Here is a 25,021-nt window from a genome sequence, read left to right as displayed (position 1 = left end):
TGCAAAATGTTGACATTTAAGGGTTTTTATTTGTTTATTTCAACAAACTCTGTAACAAAATCATGACTGTAATATTCCTAAATGAAGACATTGGGCTCAAAGTTTGATGTTGAACTTGATTTGCCGTATTTCACACCAAACAAAGGGAATTTTCGCATTTCGTTAATCACGAGAGTTTGATCCATCACTCACGGCAGAACGACCATCAGTGCTGCTCTGTACTGTTGTGGAAGTCCCAGATATCCCAGGAAACTAAATGCCATCTTGTCTGGGTTCATTACATCATCTGGAGGAGTTTTCACTGTAACTATCAAGACGCACCTTGGCTGGTTTACTAAAGCATGAGGAACCCAAAACAAACAACTTTGCTTTGATTTAATTGCATTAAACAGATAAAAAAGGAGGCCAAATGACTACATAGTTATGTAGATTTGTAAAAAGTCTGAATTCATGTTTTGTTAGTTCTCTCCGCTAGACGACAAGCAAACAACTTTTAAAATGCTTGTTTTCTGAATGGAGTTTGGATCGATTGATGCTAGGCTATGCTAACATTGTAGCAGCTCCATCAACACTCGAAATAACGTCTGCGCCATCTTGAATTACGGCCATCGCAATGTTGGCTTTTTTTGCAACCAGTGAACAGGAAGTGACCATATATGGACTGAGGAGGAGTGACGTAGAGACGCCGTATACGTCTCTGGTGTGGACCTGTCAATCAGTGTGTAGCCCCGCCCTAAAGCATCCCCTGCTTTATGGTCTGTTTGACTCTAAATGGAGCATCATTTACTAAATGAACATCATGCTGTATTGAAGAAGACTTGAAACTAGAGATTGAGACCATAAACTCATGTTTACAATGTTTACTGAGGGAATAAATCAAGAGAGAAGTAGAGTCATTTTCTCATAGACTTCTATACAACCAGAGGAGTCGCCCCCTGGTGGACAGGAGAGAGAACGCAGCTTTAAGACAGGAAGCTTGACTTCATGTTTAGATTGATGCTCATCTCCAGGCCTCTTTAGACCAGAGTCCTGCTGAGATACTATGTGAGGAGGATGGAAAGGAAGGAGGAGGAGGAACACACACTCATTATCATCTTTTTCTTTTTTAAACACTTTGTATTGAAACATTTGTATTGACACTCAGAATAAAGTGAATCAGATTGTCTCCGTTACTGTTTCCCAGCAGTCAGCCATCATCTCGTCCTACATCCCTCGTATCTCAGTCGTACTTCGCCCTGACAAACCTCAGGAGACAGAGGAGATGGAGGGAAATGTAGCTTCATAAAATTCTCATTCACTGCTGGTTCAGAGCGGAAACATGCTAACGGAGACAATCTGATTCACTTTATTCTGCTTTAAAGTGTCAATACAAATGTTTCAATACAAATGTGTTTAAAATCTAATTTTGAGAAAAAGATGATACTATGAATGAAAGCTTGTTTCCATCCACCACTGTTATGTGATTACTAGGAGTTCATGGAGAGAAGAAGCAGGAGGGACAACATGAAACCACCGAAGAAGAAGAGGTCGCAACAAGATGACGTAATTAAAGGCAGGGTTGGTAATCTTTAGAAACTATCAAGAGAACATTAGATCTTAAAATGATCAAACGTAAAAACTCAGCTCAATGTTTCCAACGCTTCTCTAATGAAAGCAGCAAGCATGATGTTCATTTAGTAAATGATGCTCCATTTAGAGTCAAACAGACCATAAAGCAGGGGATGCTTTAGGGCGGGGCTACACACTGATTGACAGGTCCACACCAGAGACGTATACGGCGTCTCTACGTCACTCCTCCTCAGTCCATATATGGTCACTTCCTGTTCACTGGTTGCAAAAAAACCAAGATGGAGACGGCCAAAACGCTGACGTCGAGGCTTCAAAACATCCACAAACCAACGAGGGATGTTGTGACGACTGCGTCCACTTCTTATAGACAGTCTGTAGATCCTATGTGAAACAAATGTTGCAGACTCTCCTCCAATGAAAGTATCAAAATCAAATTCAATTCAATTTGTCACATTTGTGATATTCTGAATCGGCTAGTGGAATATGACAGTGACAGTCCGTCCCTTCAGGCCTCCAAAAACACTATCATGTTGAACATAATGAACCAACATGTCTGCCTTTAGTCCTCATCAGCTCATTACAAACACTGAGTGAACAGACAGAATATCTCTCATATTAAGCTTTATACATGTGTATTATTAGTGTTGAGATGATTCAGCTGGATTCCTCCTGACCTTTTCGGGGGAAGTCCTTTTCCTTCCCCGTGTCTGTGTGTCACAAACAGTTCGTTGTGTTTTGCTTCTGTAACAAACTACAGTAGAAGTCGTCTCTATTTTTATCTCTTATTCATGTAAAATCTCAATATGTTCACACATGGATGAGTGAGCGTCCACAGGAGCAGCTGCAGCAGCGAGGACTTATGAATGTAGTAAACCCCCCCAGCCCCCCCATCGCCATTCATAAACACACAGGAAACTTATATAATAACCCCCCTCTTTCTCCAGAGCTATTTATAAACCCAGTAGCATGCAGGGAATAAAGAGTGGCCGATTCCTGCCGTGCCCTTCAAGACCAACACATGGCCCGGGGGGGACAGTTGTTTAGAGGGGGGTATTATTAGAGTCACGTCATGGGAGAGCCGGCGAGGAGAGAGGGAGGAGAAGTGACAGATGGGGGAGGAAGGGGGGAGGATAGCGTAGCGTAGCGGTGCTGATGATGATGGAGGGAGCGTGAAGCAAAAAGGTCCAAAATCAGAGAAACAAGACGTCAGTAAAGATGGAGAGAAATCAAATAGTTTTCCAACATTTAAAATAAGAATCACAACATTATTAGGAAACATCCTTTTTCTACTTTGGAAATCGATCTAGAGTCAAATAAATGGCGTCTTAGTCCAACCAAGTAGAAAGATTCATGCTGATGTCAGCAGGTTAAAAAATGTTACTAAAAACGTGACTTAATAAGACAAACACGAGATGATTTATCAATATATTAAAAAAAGAGTGTATTAAAGGGTAGAGTGTAATAAATAAGTTCAAAATGTACAAACAGATTAATGATTATATCGTGTGTTACTCCAGCGTTCGTAGCGATACTTCTGTGCTGTAATTCGTAGATATCCAACAAAACCAAAACACATGTAATCCACACAATCATGAACGAGACCACAAAAGCCAATACAGGAAGTGAAACAGAAACCAGTCAAGGATTTGGGGAAATGTTTTCTTGTGATCCAGGTGCTCAGTTAGGGCTTTTTCACTTAACGTCCGTATGGGTTTTAACACAAACAGACCAAAGTATTTCCTGTACAGTTGAGGTTTATTTTGAAAAGACTGTGTTCATGTAACAGGCAGAAAATTGAAACATGTTGTATGAAAACACACAAAAAATAAGGGGTAACTTTAGGTTAAATATCATACGAACTGTTGTATGAGGATACGTTGAGGAGGAAGTAGGATTCCAAAATAAGGGTATTACCCTCATTACCGGTCGTTCATTGGTTGAGGTTGGTTGGATCACAGGTATGGCAGGATGTGAAAGTCAGAGGGTTGGTAATGAGACAAAGATTGGCCTAAAACCTTTTTTTAGCTTCATTTCATCCATTAGTTCACAAGCTAACACAACATATAAGCTGCACTCTCTTTTGCTTTTCACGCCGGATACAATGGGGACTATTTTCTTGCAAAACATAACAAAGGATGGCTGCAGACGGATAAATCATCATTTCTGTATTCAGTGTTTTCTTCTAGTCTCAGAAAAGCCTCTGAAATCAGCATTCAGACCATCATCACCTTCATTTGCATAAAACACAAGAAGATTTGCGATTCAAGACCTGCAGAGGAGCTGAAATTGTCCCTTTATGTATCTGTGTTTAGCAGTGAGCTTAAACTGCATCAGCAGCAGGAGGTACGACATTGACCGACCTCTGACTTCATTATTATTCAGAGCAACGTCTCCCAAAAGAGGAAGGAGGAGGCAGAGACCAAAACACCGTCAACCAAAGCAGAGTTCTGCTTCTTCAACATGTCCAATCATATTTTCATATCCTAAATGACCTGCTTTAAAGGGAAAACATCGTTTGCAACATGGCAAAATGGAAAATCTGCAAAATCCCTGTTAGTTTCTCCAAAATGAATAACCATGAACATCTGTGATGCTGCTTTTTCTGCTGTTGATCATTCTGTTTTAAAAAGTGCTCAATCAGGGAGATTTTTGTGTCAGGATGACTGAACTCTGATTTGCCTCCTTGTGTATATAACTTGAAATACTCAAAGTATGCATTGGAAGTATGCAAACAATGCAACTTGCATTGCAGCTGCTGGTCTAAAGAACATGCACACGTTGTCAAAATGCAGCGATCTTATTGTACCTCCATCATGGTCCATTTACTAAAGTTGAGTACCTGTTTCTTACTGACTGTTTAATGTAACTTTGAAGGTGTATTTGAAGTATTGTAAGGCCTTGTTTCATTTTATATTTGCTGTGGAGTGAATGTGAGCCGGTCTGTTTTGTTGTCTGGAGGAGATCGTTTATGATCGGCCTCAAAGGTTCAGATTAATGAAGAAGCATCGCCGACCACGTCGATGTCCAAACTGCAGTTTCATCATCATAACATCGACGTGAATGCGACGCGTCGTCAATGAGCCGATCAATACGAAACACTTGAGACGGCAGCGAGTCGGAGAGCGGAGCGACGGTTCGATGCCAGAGGAGATTCTACGCCGACGACTGATGAGTGTCTTTAAATAACTGCAGACTCCAGAGGGAAACCAAACGTCAATACAGGACAAATTATGGAGTTTTGAGTATCTGTAGTCATCAATATGGCAGCAACACATTTCACCGAGGAAATCCATGGTCCACAGAGGATGAACAATGGGTGTGTTGACCACCTGACCTTCTCTCAAGATCCACCATTGTATGAAAATGTCCATTTTACTGTCTTATACAGATATTGTACTTTTTGCATATGTCACTAAGGTGGTGCATTCACTTATTGTGACTACAATTAGCAGCTTCATTTTATGTGTTTAAACACAAATTCTGCTTCGGGGGAAAGTCTGAATACATGAGTTGTCTGTTCCTTCTGCAAGACGACAAGCAAACAACTGTTAAAATGCTTGTTTTCTGAATGGAGTTTGGTATGAAGGCTAGGCTATGCTAACTTTTACTGTTTACTGAACAATTTAGTGTAACAGTATAATTTCAAGGTGTGGTTTTAGTACATTTACTGTAAAATACTATTTTTTACAGTGTTGAAGGATAATCTCTACTGTAATAAAGCATATTTATAGTGTAGTAGTAGTATCTTTACTGTAAGAAAATATTTTTACAGTGTAATTTTAGTGCCTTTACTGTAAAGGAGTATTTTCACATTGTGGTATTAGTACTTTTGCTGTAACAGAGTATTTTTACATTATGGTCTTAGTACTTTTACTGTGACTGAGTATTTTTACATTGTGGTAGTAGTACTTTTTCTGTAACACAGTATTTCTACAGTGTGGTAGTAGTACGTTTGCTGTAGTAAAGGATCTGAATACTTCCTCCTCCATTGAACCAGGTATTATCTTCATGTTTTAAACCAGCTAGACGTTCAAGACAAAAGTGAAGATGCTGTTTGTTTTCTTCATCGACTAAATCTTTGGTTCCTCTGACCATCAGCTGAGTTACTGAAGGAAGATCTTCACCTTCATCTTCACCTTCATCTTCACCTTCATCTTCATCTTCACCTTCATCTTCACCTTCATCTTCATCTTCATCTTCACCTTCATCTTTCACCTTCATTTCATCTTCACCTTCATCTTCACCTTCATCTTCATCTTCATCTTCATCTTCATCTTCACCTTCATCTTCACCTTCATCTTCATCTTCCTCTGAAGAAGCATGGAGTCGTTCGGTCTGTGAGCAGATTTTCAGCTGTGCTGCGAGTTGAAAAGCTCTGCTGCATGAATAAATGATGTCGGTGGAACATGAAGTACAGAGTGGTACAGCAGCAGGATGGACCGAGTTCTGCAGGATGAATAACAAAGAGGTCAGAGGAAGAGGAGCAGCGTGAGGAAGAGCAGCGTGAGGAACACCGTCTGTTTCGGAGGAACAGTCTCAAATGTTTACATCTTTGTTTGTGCAGGAAATAGATATGAAATAAACAAGAGATCCATTCATCCCTCCAGTGGCTCCATGAAGGCCTTCACCACGATGCATCAGTTAGACGTTGACATGAAGAGCTCACATTTAGGAAAATATAAATGAAACATCTGACTTCATATATTTTGAATAAAGGGATGATGATTACGACAGCGACCAGTTCCATTTTTCTTGGAACAAAGTGGAGACTTTAAACAAATCTTTAAACCGACATGTTCACTTACTGTCACAGACTGTGGGGCGTTTGAATGGTGATACGTTCAGTTACTGTTGCGTAATGGAGCTAATTTAAAGGGTGGTGCATTCACTTACTGTTGTGTACTGAAATGCATTTAGACAGTGGTGCATTCACTTACCTCTGTGCAGTTGAATGGTGGTGCATTTACTTACTGCCAGGTACTGTAGGGGGTTTGTGCAGTGGTGCGTTCACTTACTGTTCGGTACTAAAGTGCATGAGAACATTCATGCATTCACTTACTTTTACGTACCAAAGTGCATTTCAATGGTGGTGCATTCACTTACTGTCATGTACTGAAGTGCATTTCAATGGTGGTGCATAAAGTAAACTACAATGCTAACTCGCTGCGTTAGCATTGTAGTTTACTTTAGCACAGCGTTCCGTCTTTAACTGAGCATGAAGGTTGATTTATTGACAGCAGTTTAATAAAATAATATTAATTTAGTGCTTTTCTTGCATCTCACCATCGACATCTGTGATGCAGGTTTCTTTGGGCTGCATCTCTGCAGGAATAATAATCCTTTTTACTTTTGTTATTATTTTATCAGTATTATTGTTAAATAAAACCAAAATATCAACTGATTTTAAAGGTTTCATGATTAAAAAAAAAAGCAAATCAGGCTGCATTTTATGTAAATGCATTAATGGTGTAACATCCTTGTCAAATAAATATATTCAAAAATAAAAGATGAGCAAACAAAACTCCTTTTAATCTGCATGTGTTTGTTTATTTCATGTAAATGTTAAAACACAACCTTCAGGGAATCCCTGCATGCATCACATCGCTGCCACGGCTGTTCACTGTGTGTGTGTGTGTGTGTGTGTGTGTGTGTGTGTGTGTGTGTGTGTGTGTGTGTGTGTGTGTGTGTGTGTGTGTGTGTGTGTGTGTGTGTGTGTGTGACTGTGTGTGAGAGAGATCTATTTTTAGAGAGCTCCTCTTTCTTTGAGGGGATTCTGGATTCTATTTTTCACTGAGGGTCCTGTCGGTCTGCACCATTAACCATCCACATGGGTGTGTGTGTGTGTGTGTGTGTGTGTGTGTGTGTGTGTGTGTGTGTGTGTGTGTGTGTGTGTGTGTGTGTGTGTGTGTGTGTGTGTGTGTGTGTGTGTGTGTGACATATGCAGCAGTTTACCCGTCAGAGTGTGCGGTTCATGTAATTAATCCAGTGCACAATATTTATTAGCTAACGCTGCTGTCTCCCTTTGTGTGTGTGTGTGTGTGTGTGTGTGTGTGTGTGTGTGTGTGTGTGTGTGTGTGTGTGTGTGTGTGTGTGAATGGACGCTCTCTGACACGCTGTGTTTTCTTGCCTCCCCCCCTCTTATGACTCTTTTCTCTGATGGTACGACCCGAAAAATTATAAAAATAAAAAAGGATCCCCACAGTTTCCATTAAGAGAGGGATCGACCTTGTTTTGCCCTCCAGCCTGCAGAAAGAAATCTGTTTTCATGCTGGAATATTTTTTCACTGCAGACGAAACGACCTCAATGACTTGACAATGAATTAACCTGCTGGTGTGGCAAAGATAAATGTATTTTATATCTTGAATGTATTATGTTTAATAATATATTTTGACTCTTTATAAGCATTCAATTTGATTTATTTTTCTTGTTTTACTGTAAAAGCTTTGGGTAAAAATGGTGGGAAAACCCTGTAGAGAAAATATACAGAGTTATTATCAGCAGAGGATTTTAGTCAGTGCAGAGCAATACAATTAAACATATATGGAAAATTAGGTTTCCAATAATTATACATATCAATGAATCGACAAATAATAGTCTGACTTTAGCCTCTCTGAACAATAAATTCATATATTCCCTAACATTTGAACCAAATTACATAGTTCTTTATGTTTATGAAATGACAAACCTGGAACATAAATGTTACAAAAAAAACACATGATGGGAACGGGATGCTTCCTCTGATTCTAAAGAGAGCAAAGGATTCCTGGTGAACCGGCCGATCGGGGAGTCATGTGACGGATGTGACCGATAGATTAACGACTAGTGGCCATCTTCAAATGGACGGGAAAGTCCTTGGATTAAAGGCTAATCCCATCTGAGATCTGGGAGATGAGGGAACTTTGATAAAGCCTGCAGTAATGGCTGCGGGGAGCAAAGATTAGTGGTCTATCGTCGGCGTATCACACGGAGCCTTTGGTTAACTCTTCACGGTGGTCAGCTGATCCTCATTAAACGGATTGTTTAAGTGAAGTCAGCTGTTCGTTGATTAATCAGCCAGTTTAACAAAAGACTCCACAGGCCGAAGAACGGGGTCACCACGGAAGAATCCCATTGGCTGCTTGTGGACACATCGAGTTGTATTATGGGAAATATAGTTCACCTTTCTGTGTTTTTTTGAATGGATGTCCCCATAAGTTATTCAGGAAAACACAATTAATGCGATGGAAATCGATATTTCTTCTTCTGTTATCATTCGGGGGGAAAAAACACCAGACAGAAACCCAACAGTATGTTTTGTCTGTAAATATAAAAAAAGATTTTTTTTATATTTATTCATCAATAAATCAGTATTTGAAATCTACCAAAGCCTCTTCTGCTTATACTGTGACCCATTGTGGGGTCCTGACCCTGAGGTTGAGACCCTCTGAATCATACTATGGTATTAAAATGTTTTAAAAATAATATATTGAAGCTAATATTGAACATTTTTAAATAGTCCTGCCCCTTAAAGGAAAGGTAAAAGGGCAGACAATGACATCTGTAAGATAACAGCATGAAGTAATCCACCTTAAGGGACAACACATTTCCACCTTAAGAAACAAAGCTGACATGGTTCAGTGAGTTGACCTCGGCACTGATTCATGAGGACACTGACATAACGACCTCATGAACACTCAGATTATTCCTCTCAGACCTGCTGCCGTCTGGCTTCCTGTCCTGGATCGCCGCCTCATTGGACGGGAGAAGTGAAACCACGTCGGACCGATCAATAATGAATTAGTGGAGCGGAGCCCAGTTTCAGAGATACAAAGACGAAGTGATCCCGTCTCTGTTCAGTCAGTCAGAGGGCCGCTGATCAAATGTTCCTGCCGTCATAAAGTTATGCTAATGAGGCGAGAACACACTGCAGAGTAAAGATCCGCCATTACTGAGGCAAACAGTAGAGTGTGTGATTTCAGATAGAACACCGGCATCATGGGAGCAAAAGACAATAAACACAACAACGTCACCGTTTTCAAACATACGTCAAAGTGTCGTTGTGACGTCTCTCATTGGTTTGTGGACGTTTTGAAGCCTTAAATTGTGTGTTTTGTCTGTCGCCATTTTGGGTTTTAGCAACCAGTGAACAGGAAGTGACCATATATGGACTGAGGAGGAGTGACGTAGAGACGCCGTATACGTCTCTGGTGTGGACCTGTCAATCAGTGTGTAGCCCCGCCCTAAAGCATCCCCTGCTTTATGGTCTGTTTGACTCTAAATGGAGCATCATTTACTAAATGAACATCATGCTGTATTGAAGAAGACTTGAAACTAGAGATTGAGACCATAAACTCATGTTTACAATGTTTACTGAGGGAATAAATCAAGAGAGAAGTAGAGTCATTTTCTCATAGACTTCTATACAACCAGAGGAGTCGCCCCCTGCTGGACATTGAAAGTCATTATATTATAGAGGGCAAAGTAGATGAGCAGATATTAATAATACTGTTGGAAAATATCACTGTCATGATTGAACCTACTTTCATATTTTGCAGATGACACATTGGTATTCGTCTCAAACAACACCAACTGAAGCACATGATACTTGATGTACATTTACATGTTGAGTCTGTTATTCCTTCTTCTTTGACTGGATGGATGGCTGAGAAGAATAACGCCTGCTGAATCAGCAGTTCTCCGTACTAATGGTCTGAGCTCACTTTTTTCCGATGACTCCCTCAGAGAAGCTTTCTTTATGTAATGGATCCATTTCCCTGCTGCTCAAGAGTCATTCGTTTTGAATGAGGCTTAAAGCGACGTTAAAGTACGCCACCTGCTGGATCCATGTGACTCTGCAGAGTCATAAAGTTAGAAACCAATGCGACTCTAATGTTCCCATAAGGAAACTGTACAGCATTGCTGATCCAGAAGAACAAAAGCAACTAAAACTACAATATTCACCAGCAGAATGGTTTCTTTAAGAAGTATAACTGGAATACAATGTTTGTGATCTGCACGCAATTAGAAAAAAGTGGGCATGTTATAGGTTTGAGCACAGTTCATTTATTTATTAAACATAGGTGGTAGAAACATAAAGCCTTAATAACTTTAATATACATTATGTCATAATATACAAATCATTTACAACGTTGCAGTACATTAAAGAGAAAGAAAAGGCCACATTAAACTTAGTCACGACTATTCAGAATGACTCTGTTGTGCATATACATTATGTACCATCCCAAGCCCAACATGTTTCTTTTCTGTTATTTAACTTTATACCTGTCATACAGTGAAATACAAAGACACTCAAGTTAACAAAAATAAAATATCGTTTGAGGTTTTTTAAACACTGAGGACACAAGTTGAGGTTTTGCAGACGGAAAGATATTTTTGTCACGGTTGTATCAGCTGTTAGCAGAAGCAGGAAAACACCTCGAGACAAACACAGTTCAGTGAACGAACACAGGACTGACCTCAAATACACAGAGACACACTGCATGTTACACTCATGCCGGTAAAGGTCTATGATAATCATGTTTACTTCTTGTTTTAAACCAGTCTTGTTTCAATATAAACTCAAAGTCACCCAACCAACTTCTTTCAGAGTTTCATTACTAAGAGATGCTGTTGAAAAAAGATCGTAAGCGGACATCGATAAAAAGTCACTGGGAATGTGTGTATATTTTTTCTTCAAAAGGCTTCAAAGAGAAGATTTGTCCTAATTCATTTCAAATCAGTTGTCAGTTTAGTTACAGTTTAGTTCAAATGTCTGCTTCACTTTCATCTTAGTTAGCTTTCACTTAATTTTAGTTATCAGAAATGATACCAACATTGGTCATAACTTTGCACCCAGACTAAAACAAATAAGAAAAGAACATCAGATTGTATGAAAACATGAAAAGTGAGGATGTGATGAAGATCAACAGTTTCACTCTGATTAGCCGCCAAAGACATTCTGTAGTGAGTCAGCTGAGGAATGTCGTTATTCTAATACAGTAAATTCACATAAGGAAGCTCAAAGTGGACATGATTGCAAATTTAATTTAGGTCTGTTGTAAACAAATCATTTTTCTATCACAAGGTAGGTTTCTACTTTCTCTTCTCAGGATACCAAATTACCAAAAACAAATGTATATTTATCTGGAGATTGCGAGCTACCTGACCTGGAAAACAATATTTATTAATCTTGTGCACGCAAGATAAGTACCTTGTGTGCACCGGGTAATAATTGGGGTTATAATTAAATAGTAAATAAATAAAAAAAGTGAATTCACAAGAAAAATAAATAATTGTTTAACAAGATAATTGGCCTAAAAATATCAGTAGGCTTGTCCACTTAGAGCTCCCAAGAAAGGAGGGATTTATTTTTCACTTTATTTGTTTCCTTTCAAAAAAACAACCAGGAAGACTTCTTACTGTACATTCAACACGTTCATTTACAATACTTTATGTGCAACACTAAACTTCTATAATCTCTTCTATAATACAGATGCATTAAGTGTTATTAACTGAATCAGGTTATGATTAAGGCACTATTACAGTTTTATGCAAATATATGAACAAGCAGATAAATTACCTTTTGCTGATGATATTGTTATTTTCATGCATTATTGCTTATTGATGAATAACTGTGGTTACTGCATGTTTCTAAGTCGAATCTGCTGGTTTTCTGTCTGCAGTTAATATGCAGCTAAAGCTACGTAGCATTTCACAACTAAACATTTCAATTCCCAACGAAACACCCCTCCAGACATGAATGTTGTTATGGTTTCACTGAAGAATGTTATTTTCAACAAAATATTAAATGATCTAGGTTTGGTTTCAAAAGTGGGAGAAACAACAGACTTACTATCAATCATTTCTATTGATACCATAAGATTTAATTCAGTTTTTATTTTAATAACCATTTTAAAGAAGCTCTTTTATGATTCAAAATTGCCACATATAAATGGACATATTAGCATTTATTTTAATACGTTAACACATTCATAGACATAAAGTTGATGAAGAATTCAATATTGCACAATATTTTATATTTGCAACTGTTTCTGGCAGCTTTGACCCAGTAAAATCCTCCAAATAAGCCAAGTTTATGGATTGTTAGGGTTAGGATGTTGATATTGGACAATTCTGGTAAATATTCAATTTATGTTCAATGGCAAAAATCTAACCTCTATTTTTGACATTATTTCTTCTTGCAACAAGGGTAAAATCCTCAGTCAGATTCTGGGGGACCAAATATTTATGATATTAAATACATAAATATGTTGTAACTGTTCACATTGCCATAATCCCACATCAATATATTAAAGAGAGCTAAGCAGAGAAGCAGATATTCGTAATACTATAGGAAAATATAATATTTTGCTGATGACACATCCATATTCGCCTCAAACAATACTGACTGTCAAACATTAAACATGATGTACATTTATATGTTGAGTCTGGGATATCTTCTTCTTTGACTGAGGTTCACTCAGAGTGAGTCTCTGCTGTTGGTATCCACTAAGGAAGTGGCCTCTCTCTCTCTTTTGGATGCAGGCTTTGTAGTCGTGGGGTACAAACTGCATTTAAGAGAGCGGCCAAAAGGCCACACCTAAAAGTGTATATTACCAAAACTGGGAACAGAAACTTTATCTTAGAGATGGGTGTTGGACATTTTGTGCTTGCTGCTCAGATTTTTAGTTAATTTTGTATTGCTCTTTTATTTTTTTCAATGTTAACTGCCACTGGCGACACACTGCGAGTACCACAGCGGCTTCTGGTCGGACTGAAGTGACATTCTGAGAGACGTTTACATGCTGTTTTATGTGCTCCAGCTGAGCAGCTAATTAGCTTTTGATCCTGCAAACTGACATTTTCTGTCGAATGAGTGCAAATCTATGGGGCACCATCATGAAAAACAAAAAATATTAGATCAATTAGACTTCAGTTTGACTTTAGAAATCAGTCCCTTCCTCTCCACTAACCAATAGAAAAGGGACCAAAGGATGGATGAAGGTATAATAACTCACACATGTACACACACCACAGGCACACAGTTTAAATCCAGCCTTACCATCGCGTGTAAACGTCTATGGCACACAAAAAACAAGAAACAGAAAAATGACACATCTGCATGTGTAGTCATCTGAAACACATGAAGATAGAAACTGATCAGGATGAAATATTTATTTTATCAAAAATAGATCACAATTGAAGATTGTCAAAATAAACATGGCAACAATAACTGGAAATAAAAAAACTGAAAATAAATCAAAAATCCATTTTGCTTCCACACTGAAGTTCCCAGGGCACAATTAACACACTATTGCTTTTCTCTTATTTTTGCATGAAAATGAGACACTTTTGTGCCAAGCCTGAACTGAACTCTGCAGTAGTAAATGAACGAAACGTCCTCCAACATGTAGCAACAGATTTTACATGCTGTGAATATAAAGTGATCTGACCAGGCTGACTTATAGTCTTTTCTCATAAGGGCATCGCTGAACTCATACTGCATTATCATTGCACATATGCAGAATACATTAATCACCATCGCAAATGCTGAGTCACAGCTCATCAGAGCGTCTGTCAAACAGAAATCACCCTCGGCTGGTTTTATGTCTGAGCAAAGCAGAATTACAACAAGATCAAACTGCAGAGTTCATTCAAAGGGCTGAAGTTTTTACAGTCTAGTTCCAACGATGTGTGAAGTTGATAACAATTAAGTTTTTGTTAAACTTTTGTTAAACTTCAAAGTTGAAGCAAAGAAATGTTTTTTTTTGTCCATCATATTCTTCTGGGTCAGATGAGAAGATGGATATCAGTTTCGATTATATGCACTTGAGAAAAGTTTTGTTTAGCCTAGCTTAGCACAAAGACTGGAAGCAAGGGGGACGACTGTTAGCTTCCATTAAAGATGGATTCTTATTCCTACATGTTGCAGGAATATAAATAAGCTTGCTAGCATAGTTGATACCAAGCTAAAAACCAGGCGACCCCAACATTAGGATATCTAACATGCTAATAAGTAGCTCCAATGCTAACAAACTTCTAAAACCTAATAATGTGTAAATCAGACTTTAGCTTTAGAGTTGTGGAAACTGAAATCTTTATTTTTTTTAGCTAGGCTATCAGTTTCCCCCTGCCTCAAGTCTTTGTGCTAAGCTAGGCCAAAGGCATCATGATATTGGCAAAAAATGCAAAATTATGCATCCTGCTCTGGCGAAGGCATGACCCGCCATACTCTGCCTCTGATTGGCTAGTACTGGTTACCTTGGTTAGTGGGATTGGTTAGGGTAAAAATATCAGGGTAAGCCAATCAGAGAGAGGGATTCTTAAAGAAGCAGCATGGAGTTAGCCTGTATCTCTGTATTGTAAATCACACATTCTCATAGCACCTTATCACTTTCATAACTTTTATTAAAGCCGTCATTGAACACCAAATTATCCTAAAACCCTGTAAACCATACAGCTTTAAGTTCTTTGAAGTTGTATTTTAGGCAGTTTCCCACTGCTTCCAGCCTTTGTGCTAAGCTAAGCTAAGCTAAGCTAACACATCCTACTTCCTAAAAATGTCACTAATTTTGTGTCTGAAACTTACAGGAATTATGTGTTTATTGTCTGGGTGGAGAAACCTCTGAAGCAGTATTTTAGAAATCTCCATTTCGATTAAAGCCTTAAACTTGAAAAAAGTTTTAGGTTTAGATTATTGTTATTTTGATACAGACTCTATGTATTCAACGGTAGGAAACCCCTCCAGTGTATTCTATCGCCCTTAAATCAACAATTCATTCAAAAACAGTCACACACACTTCGGATCAATTTCACCAATAAATTAAAATGTGCAAAGAAAACGTTGAAGTCAGGTTCTGAGCTGTTCTGCTGAAGTCAGGCTGGATGTTTAATTAAAGGCCAATATTGGCTTCATATATGTTCAACCGCAGTCAATATGTTTTTTTACACGTTTCCTCGAGCATCTGAAGCTTTTTTTTTGGACTCAACTGGCAGTTTTTAGAGCGTTTGGGTTTATTCTATCAGAGAGGCATTTAAAAACTGAAACCAGATCAGATAACGGACGTCATCCAGGTGTTAAAGCTTCTGTCGATAATGAGCGGACACTGAGGTAGATGTTATCAATAATAACAGATATACAGCATTCTGATCAAAACCCAAAACACAATCAGAAACATTCAAAATCATTCAAAGAAAATCAGATGTCAGATTTCTGCGATAGATGCATTTAACTGTCTGTCTTATTTTTCTTTTTTTTTCACACAAACATTCTTATTAGGGCAGTTAGTTTTTCTTTTGAAAGTGTTTTTGGCAGGCAGACGTTTCATCACAGCTGCTTTGTTTTTACCAAGGCAAAGAAAAAAAATGAAAACACGTTAGCAAAAATGTTAAAAATCTACAAAATAATTAACCAATTCCTCTCCATATAAAACAGTATGATACTTTTAAAAAATATAGATCGAGCAACTAACTCCGCCATTCGAACAGAATTATTTCAACTAACTGGATATTGATGATCTGCTGTTGTTGTTGTTCCCGTGTTTCAGATTTGTTGAGCCGTCAACACAAAAGTCACACTTCTTCTGTCCTCATGCTCTACTCTCGAAGCATGCAATAATATGTTTTGGTTTGATTATGATTTGCAACGTACAGACCTACAGGTCATTTTTCCCTATGTTTCCTCGTTCTACTCATGAATACATAATGAGGACTCGTTCAGCCAGCAGACATGTTGTAAATATACGAAGCAGATGATTCAAGTAACGTCTGTCGTACCTCAGAGTCAGGATGTCCTTTTTTAATGGAAAAGCGTCTCTTAAGTCCGTGTTTCCTACGAGTGTCATTGATTTATTTCACCTTCATCAGAGGAAGAGGAGTGTTGGGGAATCAGGAATCTCGTTCTCTTTTGGTTGGACGAGGTTGAGGATTGTGTCTTCGTTCATCACCTGGAAGATAACAAGGAAAAACAACTGACTTCAAAGTGCTGAAGTAAAATTGCAATGGTCAGATTCGAGGGTAATAACAGCTTCAGACTGCACACTATTTAACATGCAGGCACTTTTCTTCTTAAACGGGCAAAAAATAAGTGAATTTTTTTCCAAAAAAACTGTCCATTTAGTGGGAAAATGTCTAAAGATGTGTGGACATTCATAAATGTCCCAAAAATGGCCTCAAAGTGTAACAAGTGTGTTAAAAATGTCTAAAAATAGATTTACAGATGTCTTAAAAATAACCCGAAAATATCTGAAAAAGTTAAAAAAAAATCAAAATATTTCAAAAAAACTTCCATTTAGCATGAAAATGTCAAATATGCCCAAAAATGTTATTTAAATAATTGCAGAAAATGTCTGAAAAATGTCAAAATGTCAAAAAGAAAACAATAGAAAACACAATAATGCAAATCAAATGTGTTTTTCTGTAAAGAAAATATCAAACTTGGCGTTCATTTATTTGGGATGTGATGTGTTAACTTATTTATTGTTCTAGTGAAAAACTTACAGTAAATTACACCTCAAACTTCAGTTTTACTTTATTTATCTGGATCCTCTGAAACTTGAACATGTGATTAAACAATCTGCACACACACACACACACACACACACACACACACACACACACACACACACACACACACACACACACACACACACACACACACACACACACACACACACACACACACACTCGAGGTCATCTTCATCTCCACAGTCACATGCTGAGGAAGCAGAGCCAAGGACAGGACGAAACCGGCAGCCATCACTTCCTGTTTATTCTGTTCCTGATGGAGCCGAGGACGACAACAAGGACCAAACTAAAAGTTAGAGGGTCACTGTTGCCGGGGGCAACGGGGTCGAATGTGGACATTAGGACGTGCAAAAAAGTGCCCAAAACCGACTAAAAACATTCATTTATTTGATTTTTTGCTTAGTATGGACAAGCTTTGGCCCTCTGAGATCAAACCTCCAGAGACCACAGGAGGGTTTTATCCAACCAGTTAAACCTCCGTGGAAGCTGGTGGGAAACTATTATTATTGTTGTTGTTGTTATTCTAACTATAAAACCTGAACAAAACCTGCAGACGTGATGAGCAGGACAACCAGAAGCAGGAGCAGTCCAACCAGCTGTGTACGGCGGTCACAGGTGACCTATCCGCTGCCGTGTGTTGAGCTTCACTTCGCTCCAGCAGATGAAACGGATCATCAGCTGGAGTCCGTCCGCTCGGCTGAACGCCGTCCACGTAGAAGCTCAGCTCAGAAGATCAGACCCGGAGCAAAGCGGATGTGATCAATATATAATGAAGTCTTTCAGGTGTTACTACTGACACTCAGAGACACGAAGAAATATTTGAAATGAAGGAGCTTTCCTATAAAAATATATAACATAAAGTTCAAAAACAGTGTGAAAACTAAGTACTTTTGTTGCCTGAACATAACTAAGTACTTTTGTTGTGTTTTTGTTTTGTTTCTATTTTAATTTTTAAGTAACTTAAACCGAACCGAGATGTTTTTAACCAAACAACGTAGCTTTGTGGCGTTTTTCTTTTCCTTTTCTTTTGTTTCAGGTGCAGCGTTTGTTTGAAGACTTCAGATCCCATCAGGCTGCGTTCAAGATGCAAATATTTAAATGTACAAGCAATAAAAAAAAAAAAAAATGTATGCAACCTCCTGATAAACTTCAATCCTCCTTCCAGAAGAAGGAGATAAAAACCTTCCATCCGTCTGCATTAAACTGTCTTGATGGTGAGAAAAATAAAGAAAATCTCCAGAAAATAGACATCCAGTACTCCCTGTTGCTACGGCAACAGTCATAATACATAATCTGATCGGACCTTCACGTGAAGCTGGATTTTATACATAAACTTACACAACAACAACAACAATGTGAGAGCGGTGCGAACGGCCTCGGCGTGATGTCACGGCGTGGATGTTGTGATCCCGTCACCATGGCGACGGACCGGGCCGCTCAGCAGCTGCTGTCGCCGGTGGTTTAGTGTCGTGAGGCTCAAGGTCTGCTGACTGTTATTCACCAAGTGTAAGTGACACGAGCGTCTTTAAATAACGATGACCTCCGACCTGCTCCGCGGGTCACGTGACGCCTCTGAACCGTTATTTATCAATCACACATTATTCTTTATGAATCACACACACGGCTGTATGGTGGCAGAGATGTGGAGACCCATCAGGGTGATGGTTCATGTTTGTACAGCAGATGGAGACATTTCAGCTACAAAGCAGGTGTGTTTCATCTTATGTCACAAAAAGAAGATTTACTTTTATATTGTTATTATATATACAAATACATTAAGTTTACATTGAACCTTTTTTAGTTTTAGTTACATACATTTACAGTTTTTCACTGTTTTAAATCTTAGTGAACTGAATATCTTTGTGTTCTGGACTGTTTGCTAGTTTGATTTCCAAAAACTAAAGTAGTTTTTTAGCGTTTTTTTTTGTTTTGCCAAATCATGATTCATGATTTGTTTCGGTTTACAACACACTGACCTTTTCTTTGAAACTTTTAACTTTTGTAATGTTTGTTTTTGTCTCTGGTTTCATTTATGAGCATCAGTTGACAATAAGGTAGAAAATCAAAAGATGGAAAGTCACCTCATTTCACTCAAGAAAAACAAACCTCATCTCTTCTTTGACAGATCCTTAATATCTCAGTTCATCTCACTATTCATGATCAATCTAGAAATATCAATAATTTGATAGCCAGAGATCAAAAATACACAAACCTTTATGTCAACATTTCACTGTCAGAAAGTGAAGAAGGTTTTTTCTAAATCTACATAACGATTCACTCCTGAGCTTCGTTAACGTTCGGCACATTCCTCGTTGTTGGCTCGACAACCCACAACCTGGAAAACTGTTTCTATTCTCAGGAAGTTTTAAAGGTTCTGAAGTGAAGGTGGATCTGCTGATCTCCTGCAGCGGCTGCTGCCACCTGCAGGAGATCAGCTGAACTGCAGCTCTGTGATTCTACAAACAGACCAACTGCTTTTACATCAAAACATCTCTAACAAGAGCAGAAAAACATAAAGCTTATACACCAAAGAACAGAGCTGAAGGAAACAAGAGCCTCCATTTGAACTCTATACTTCTAGAGTACTACTCTTATTCTGTTGTTATTGAGTCATAACATCCTATTTTTCGTTAAATAATCAGCATTCTGTGTTTCTCATTTGGTCATAATTGTTAATAAAGGTCACTTTTCAAACTATCAAAATAATGTGAGATCTTAGATGTCTGGATTTAAGACCAGGGATCCACTTTATGAGTTTCAATCCTGTGTTGTGAATTTTGGATCAATAAATGTTTCCACTACTTGTGGCAACAACATTCTATTCACAGTGCAGGTGTTCTTAATGCAAAGCTGCATCAAGGTCATTGTGAGGCAAATAATACTTGAATAAAAAAAATTAAAAAAAGATTAATTTATGAATAAGCCCTGTGTCAAAATGTAGCTTTATACCTATTTGTTACCTTACATCATAAATCATACTTGTATCTAACAAAAGCTGAATGTTAAGTAGAATGTGGATTCATATTTTTGACTGAAGACAAATAAAACATATATTTTTAATCAAGTTTAAATATTGTTTTATCCATTATGTGTTATTATGATTGTAGTTATACATGTGCAGATCTAATGAGGACCCTGTGATGTTTGGCGACCGCTGAAGGACGTTGTATGTAATTATGAACAAAAGGCATTTATTCATTCTACAGTGAAAGTCATTCAATTCAGGAAGTCTCATTCAGAAAACCCTCCTCCAGTCAGCTGATCTTTGGGTCCAAATTTTATACAAAAATGAGTCTTGATTAATTGAATGACAGTAAATGATGAGAATATGTCAACTTTTGAATGAGAATATGTTAATATACGTTTTGCAGGAGTATAAACACTGTTCACCACAAACAGTGAAGAACATAGTGGAGCATTTAGCCGCTAAAGAGACAGATAGGAGGTGGTGGAGACCAAAAACAGAGCTAAAAGAGAGCGAATATTGGACTTCTATTCATCAGGTGACACAAACACAAAGACTCTCATTAACTTTATGAGCTGATAATATGTCATGTTGTGTTTTCAGATTGTTCTGCTGCCCCCTGGTGGCCAACAATCAATGAATGCAGCTTTAAAAAGATATATTTCTACATTGTCTGTGCTACTTCTTCTAAAAACCTTTAATGACGCCAAAAGGACTAAATGTCACTTTGTTCTGATTTAGAGCTAAATAAATCCAAAACCCTGACAGATTATGAAGACATGAAGAGAAAAACATCAGCCAAGCTCAACACGGAGACACAGAATGAATATAACTAAATATAATAATGAATAAACTCACCTCTCTGTTCGACCAGCCCTCCGGTGTTATGAATCCGTTGGTCGTCCGTCTGTCCGTCTGTGTGTCGATGACTCAGCAGTTAGACTCCATCAGACCTCCGTCCATCAATCCATCAGGTAATAATCCAACAGGTCGTTGACGAGACGTTTTTATTCCCTTCAGTTTGTCCAATAATTCCCCTTTTCTCCATCAGGTTTGGTTCAGAGATTCGTCGCTTTGATGTCTGAGCTGATTATGGAAACTTTAAACACATCATGTGACCTGTTGTTTCACTGTGCAATCCACAGAGTCCTTAATCTAACAGCAACTGATCACTTTGATCAATAAATATAAGGGATTTGCTCAAATTTGGATCGATTTTGGAGCTCGCCTCAGTGTCAGTATTTTTCTTTGGAAACAAAAAAATGCCAAAATTATTAAAAACATTTCAAGTAACTGAACACCTGATATTGACTTTGAATTCATGGCTTATGACCATTTTACATTTTGACTTTAAAAGCAACTGCATGGATACTTTATCGTGAAATTCAATCACAGATTTATCGATTGACATGACCAACAAGATTTTGTGTTTTTTTATGTAATGTTCAAAGTGTAATTTTGTGATAAGATGTATTTAAAACCAGCTGAGATATTAAATAAATAAATATCAGTTCCTGTATTGCATCAGTGGAGCTCAAAAACATCCAAAATAATATATCTTTCTTCAATGAATGTCACAGTTTTCTCTTTTAAATAAATAATGTACCTCTAACTGAAGAAATGTATAATTGTATAGCCTTTGGGAACCTGTAAAGGACGTTTATGGTTAATTCTTCGACATATGTGAAGCCTAAAATACCATAATATTAAAGCGATGGCTGGTTTCAGCTCAGGTATCCTCTCTGTGTGGACCACGGAGCTCAACAGGTCACGTGACTGTCTGTAAGTATTGCATCGTTTTCATCTGCTGCAGGTTGAAATGGTTCAGCTGGTTGAAGTCAAACAACATGGAGGCTTCCACAACATGGTGGTCTCCTCTCCTCAGCCTTCAGTCCTCGGCAGACAACACAGAGAAAAGTCTGAAAGGTTGCTATAGAAACTGCATCCACTGGAGGGATGCAGGGATGCTCCTCCTCCACACGGTGGCGCTCGTGGTTTGGGAAAAACAAAAAGAAGCTGCACCTGATAACGTTTCCACAAAGAGACCCTGTTTACTGAATGGAGGTGTGTGTGTGTGTGTGTGTGTGTGTGTGTGTGTGTGTGTGTGTGTGTGTGTGTGTGTGTGTGTGTGTGTGTGTGTGTGTGTGTGTGTGTGTGTGTGTGTGTGTGTGTGTGTGTGAGTGTGTATATATGTGTGTGTGTGTGTGACCATAATAAAGAGCACGTGTCTCTCCAGTCTCTATATTTGGGTTATTGGTCCTGTGTTTTCTCTGCTTCAGATAGAAAAAAAAAGCAAATGTAAACTTTAAACCTGCATCATTGTGGTAATAATAAATTACGCATTTACTAAGAAGAACATTAATCATGTTAATAATGTTAATAATAATAATAATAAAGTGCTACAATTGTGGAGGCTGATCCGTTCTGTGCGTCCTGCTCTCCAACTCGCGTAATGTTAGACCGGCTCATGGGATGGATGCGGGTCTCAGAGTCCGTCTGGTGGCACAAATAAGGAGCTCAAACCAGAGCGAGATGTTTACGGTGGCGTGAAGGTCACACGTCGGTGAGGGTCACACGTCGGTGAAGGTCACACGTCGGTGAGGGTCACACGTCGGTGAGCCTCCCGGTGTAGGCCCTGTGCGGGCTGGTGTTGGTGTAGTTGATGGAGTGCGCGTCCTCGCTGTCCAGGTAGTCGGACTTGGTCAGAGACGGGTTGCTGTCGGTCCGGTCGACCTGCTGGCCACACGTGACGTGCGTGTACTGGAACTGCTCCTCGTGCTCCGTCTCCCGGTGGTAGAAGTAGTTGAAGTTGGACACGATGACCGGCACCGGCAGCGCGATGGTGAGCACGCCGGCGATGGCGCACAGAGAGCCCACTATCTTCCCCCCGATGGTCACCGGACACATGTCCCCGTAGCCCACCGTGGTCATGGACACCACGGCCCACCAGAACGCGTCCGGGATGCTGGAGAACCCGGACTCAGGGTCGTCCGTCTCTGCAAAGTAGACGGCGCTGGAGAAGAGGATGACCCCGATGAAGAGGAAGAAGATGAGCAGCCCCAGCTCCCGCATGCTGGCCTTCAGGGTCTGCCCGAGGATCTGGAGCCCCTTGGAGTGTCTGGAGAGCTTGAAGATCCTGAAGACCCGCACCAGGCGGATGACCCTGAGGATGGCCAGGGACATGGCCTGCTGCCCGTTCCCCTGGTGCTCCGCCAGCTCCAGCCCCAGCGTGATGAAGTACGGCATGATGGCCACGATGTCGATGGTGTTCATGATGTTCTTGAAGAACGCGGGCTTGCTCGGGCAGGCGAGGAACCGCACCAGCAGCTCGAAGGAGAACCAGATGATGCAGAGGGTCTCCACGATGAAGAACGGGTCCGTGAACGGGTTGGGCTTCTTTGTGGTGCCGGTGCCGGTGCCGTTCCCCGCTGGCTGCTCCTCGAAGCTCCGGGCCTCCTCCCTGAACTCCGGCAGGGTCTCCAGGCAGAAGATGACGATGGAGATGAGGATGACCAGCACGGACACGATGGCGATGGCCCTGGCGGGTCCGGAGCTCTCCGGGTACTCGAACAGGAGCCAGACCTGCCTCTGGAACTCGTTCTGGGGCAGCGGGCGCTCCTCCTCCTTGATGAAGCCCTCGTCCTCCTTGAAGTTCTCGATCACCTCCTCTCCGAGCTCGTAGAATTTGATCTCCTCCATGAAGATGTCCACGGGCACGTTGACGGGTCTGCGCAGCCTCCCTCCGGACTGGTAGTAGTACAGGATGGCGTCGAAGCTGGGTCGGTTCCGGTCGAAGAAGTACTCGTTCCTCAGAGGGTCGAAGAAGCGCATCCTCTTCTTGGGGTTCCCGAGGAGGGTCTCCGGGAACTGAGCCAGAGTCCTGAGCTGCGTCTCGAAGCGCAGCCCGGAGATGTTGACCACGACTCGCTCGCAGCAGTCCTGGTTCTGGTTCTGGTTCTGGGCTCGGGTCTCCGGGTCTGCCAGTGCCACAGTCTCATCCAGGTTCTCCCCTGGCACCACTGTCATGTTTCCCCCCCCGGAGCCTCCCACCCTCGCTCCTCTCTGCGCGCCTCCTCCGGTTCCTCCGGTTCCTCTGTGCGTAATTTGGGAACCAGCCGAGCGGCTCCGTCCTCTCTGCGTGCTCGGTGTGTCGGCGTCACGTCTGAGCTGGTTCCACTGGTTCCACTGGTTCCACTGGCATCGTGTCTGCCCTCCACCCCCCACCACCACCACCACCACCACCACCTTCCCAGTCCACTGTAGTCTGGACTGTCGGTGTCACATTCACCGCATCTTAAGCAGGCTTTGTGCGTGTGCACGCTGTCTCACTGAGGGGGGGGGGCAGAAACACACATGCACACATAATGAATGATGCTCATGAAGAATACAACCCAGTTATTTCACAACAAACATGAGAATAATCCATATTTTAGGAGAGGATAGGAGGAGCGTGCACGCAGAGTCGTGCGTAATGAGGTGGCTCAGGCTCAAGGTTATCTCACCTGAGTGGTGGGTTTCTGCAGAAATGTGATATATTTGCAAATACGATCATGCAGGTATGAAGGGAGGCTGGAGGACGTGCACAGCGCCTGAAATGTCGTGCAAAAAACGCAATGTGCATGCAAGAAATGTAAATTTCATTCATGATTTCCATGAATGGATACCTGTGGCTCAGGGGTCTGTCCTCCATCCAGCCTTCCTTCCACCCATAGAGACACATAGAGGCAGAGAGGAGGCTCTGCGGTGTCACTGCAGCCGTCCTGTGCACCACTCTGCGTGTTGCATTGTGCACGAGGAAGCGTTGTTCTGCTCTCCTGCTGTGAGGAGAGGCTTCAGAGCAACACGTCAGTGGATGGAAGGTGAACACTGCTGCGCTGTGCAACAAGTGGAGAGGAGGAGGAGGGAGGGAGGATGATGATGATGATGATGATGATGGTGGAAAAGAGTTTCTGGGCTGCAGCTCAAAGCGGTGACGTGTTCTC

General features: G+C 40.4%; 1 protein-coding gene across 1 annotated transcript; it reads right to left on the bottom strand.

Moving 5' to 3' along the window:
• Positions 1 to 22,643: 22,643 nt before the first annotated feature.
• Positions 22,644 to 24,065, bottom strand: LOC129112579 (shaker-related potassium channel tsha2-like). Its single transcript, XM_054624733.1, has one exon. It carries the CDS (start codon positions 24,063 to 24,065, stop codon positions 22,644 to 22,646), a length of 1,422 nt encoding a protein of 473 aa, XP_054480708.1.
• Between the last annotated feature and the right edge of the window lie 956 nt (positions 24,066 to 25,021).

Source organism: Anoplopoma fimbria, chromosome 23 (genome assembly GCF_027596085.1).
Source record: "Anoplopoma fimbria isolate UVic2021 breed Golden Eagle Sablefish chromosome 23, Afim_UVic_2022, whole genome shotgun sequence".
In the NCBI taxonomy this organism is placed as follows: Eukaryota; Metazoa; Chordata; class Actinopteri; order Perciformes; family Anoplopomatidae; genus Anoplopoma; species Anoplopoma fimbria.
This window is presented reverse-complemented; position numbering and strand designations above follow the sequence as displayed.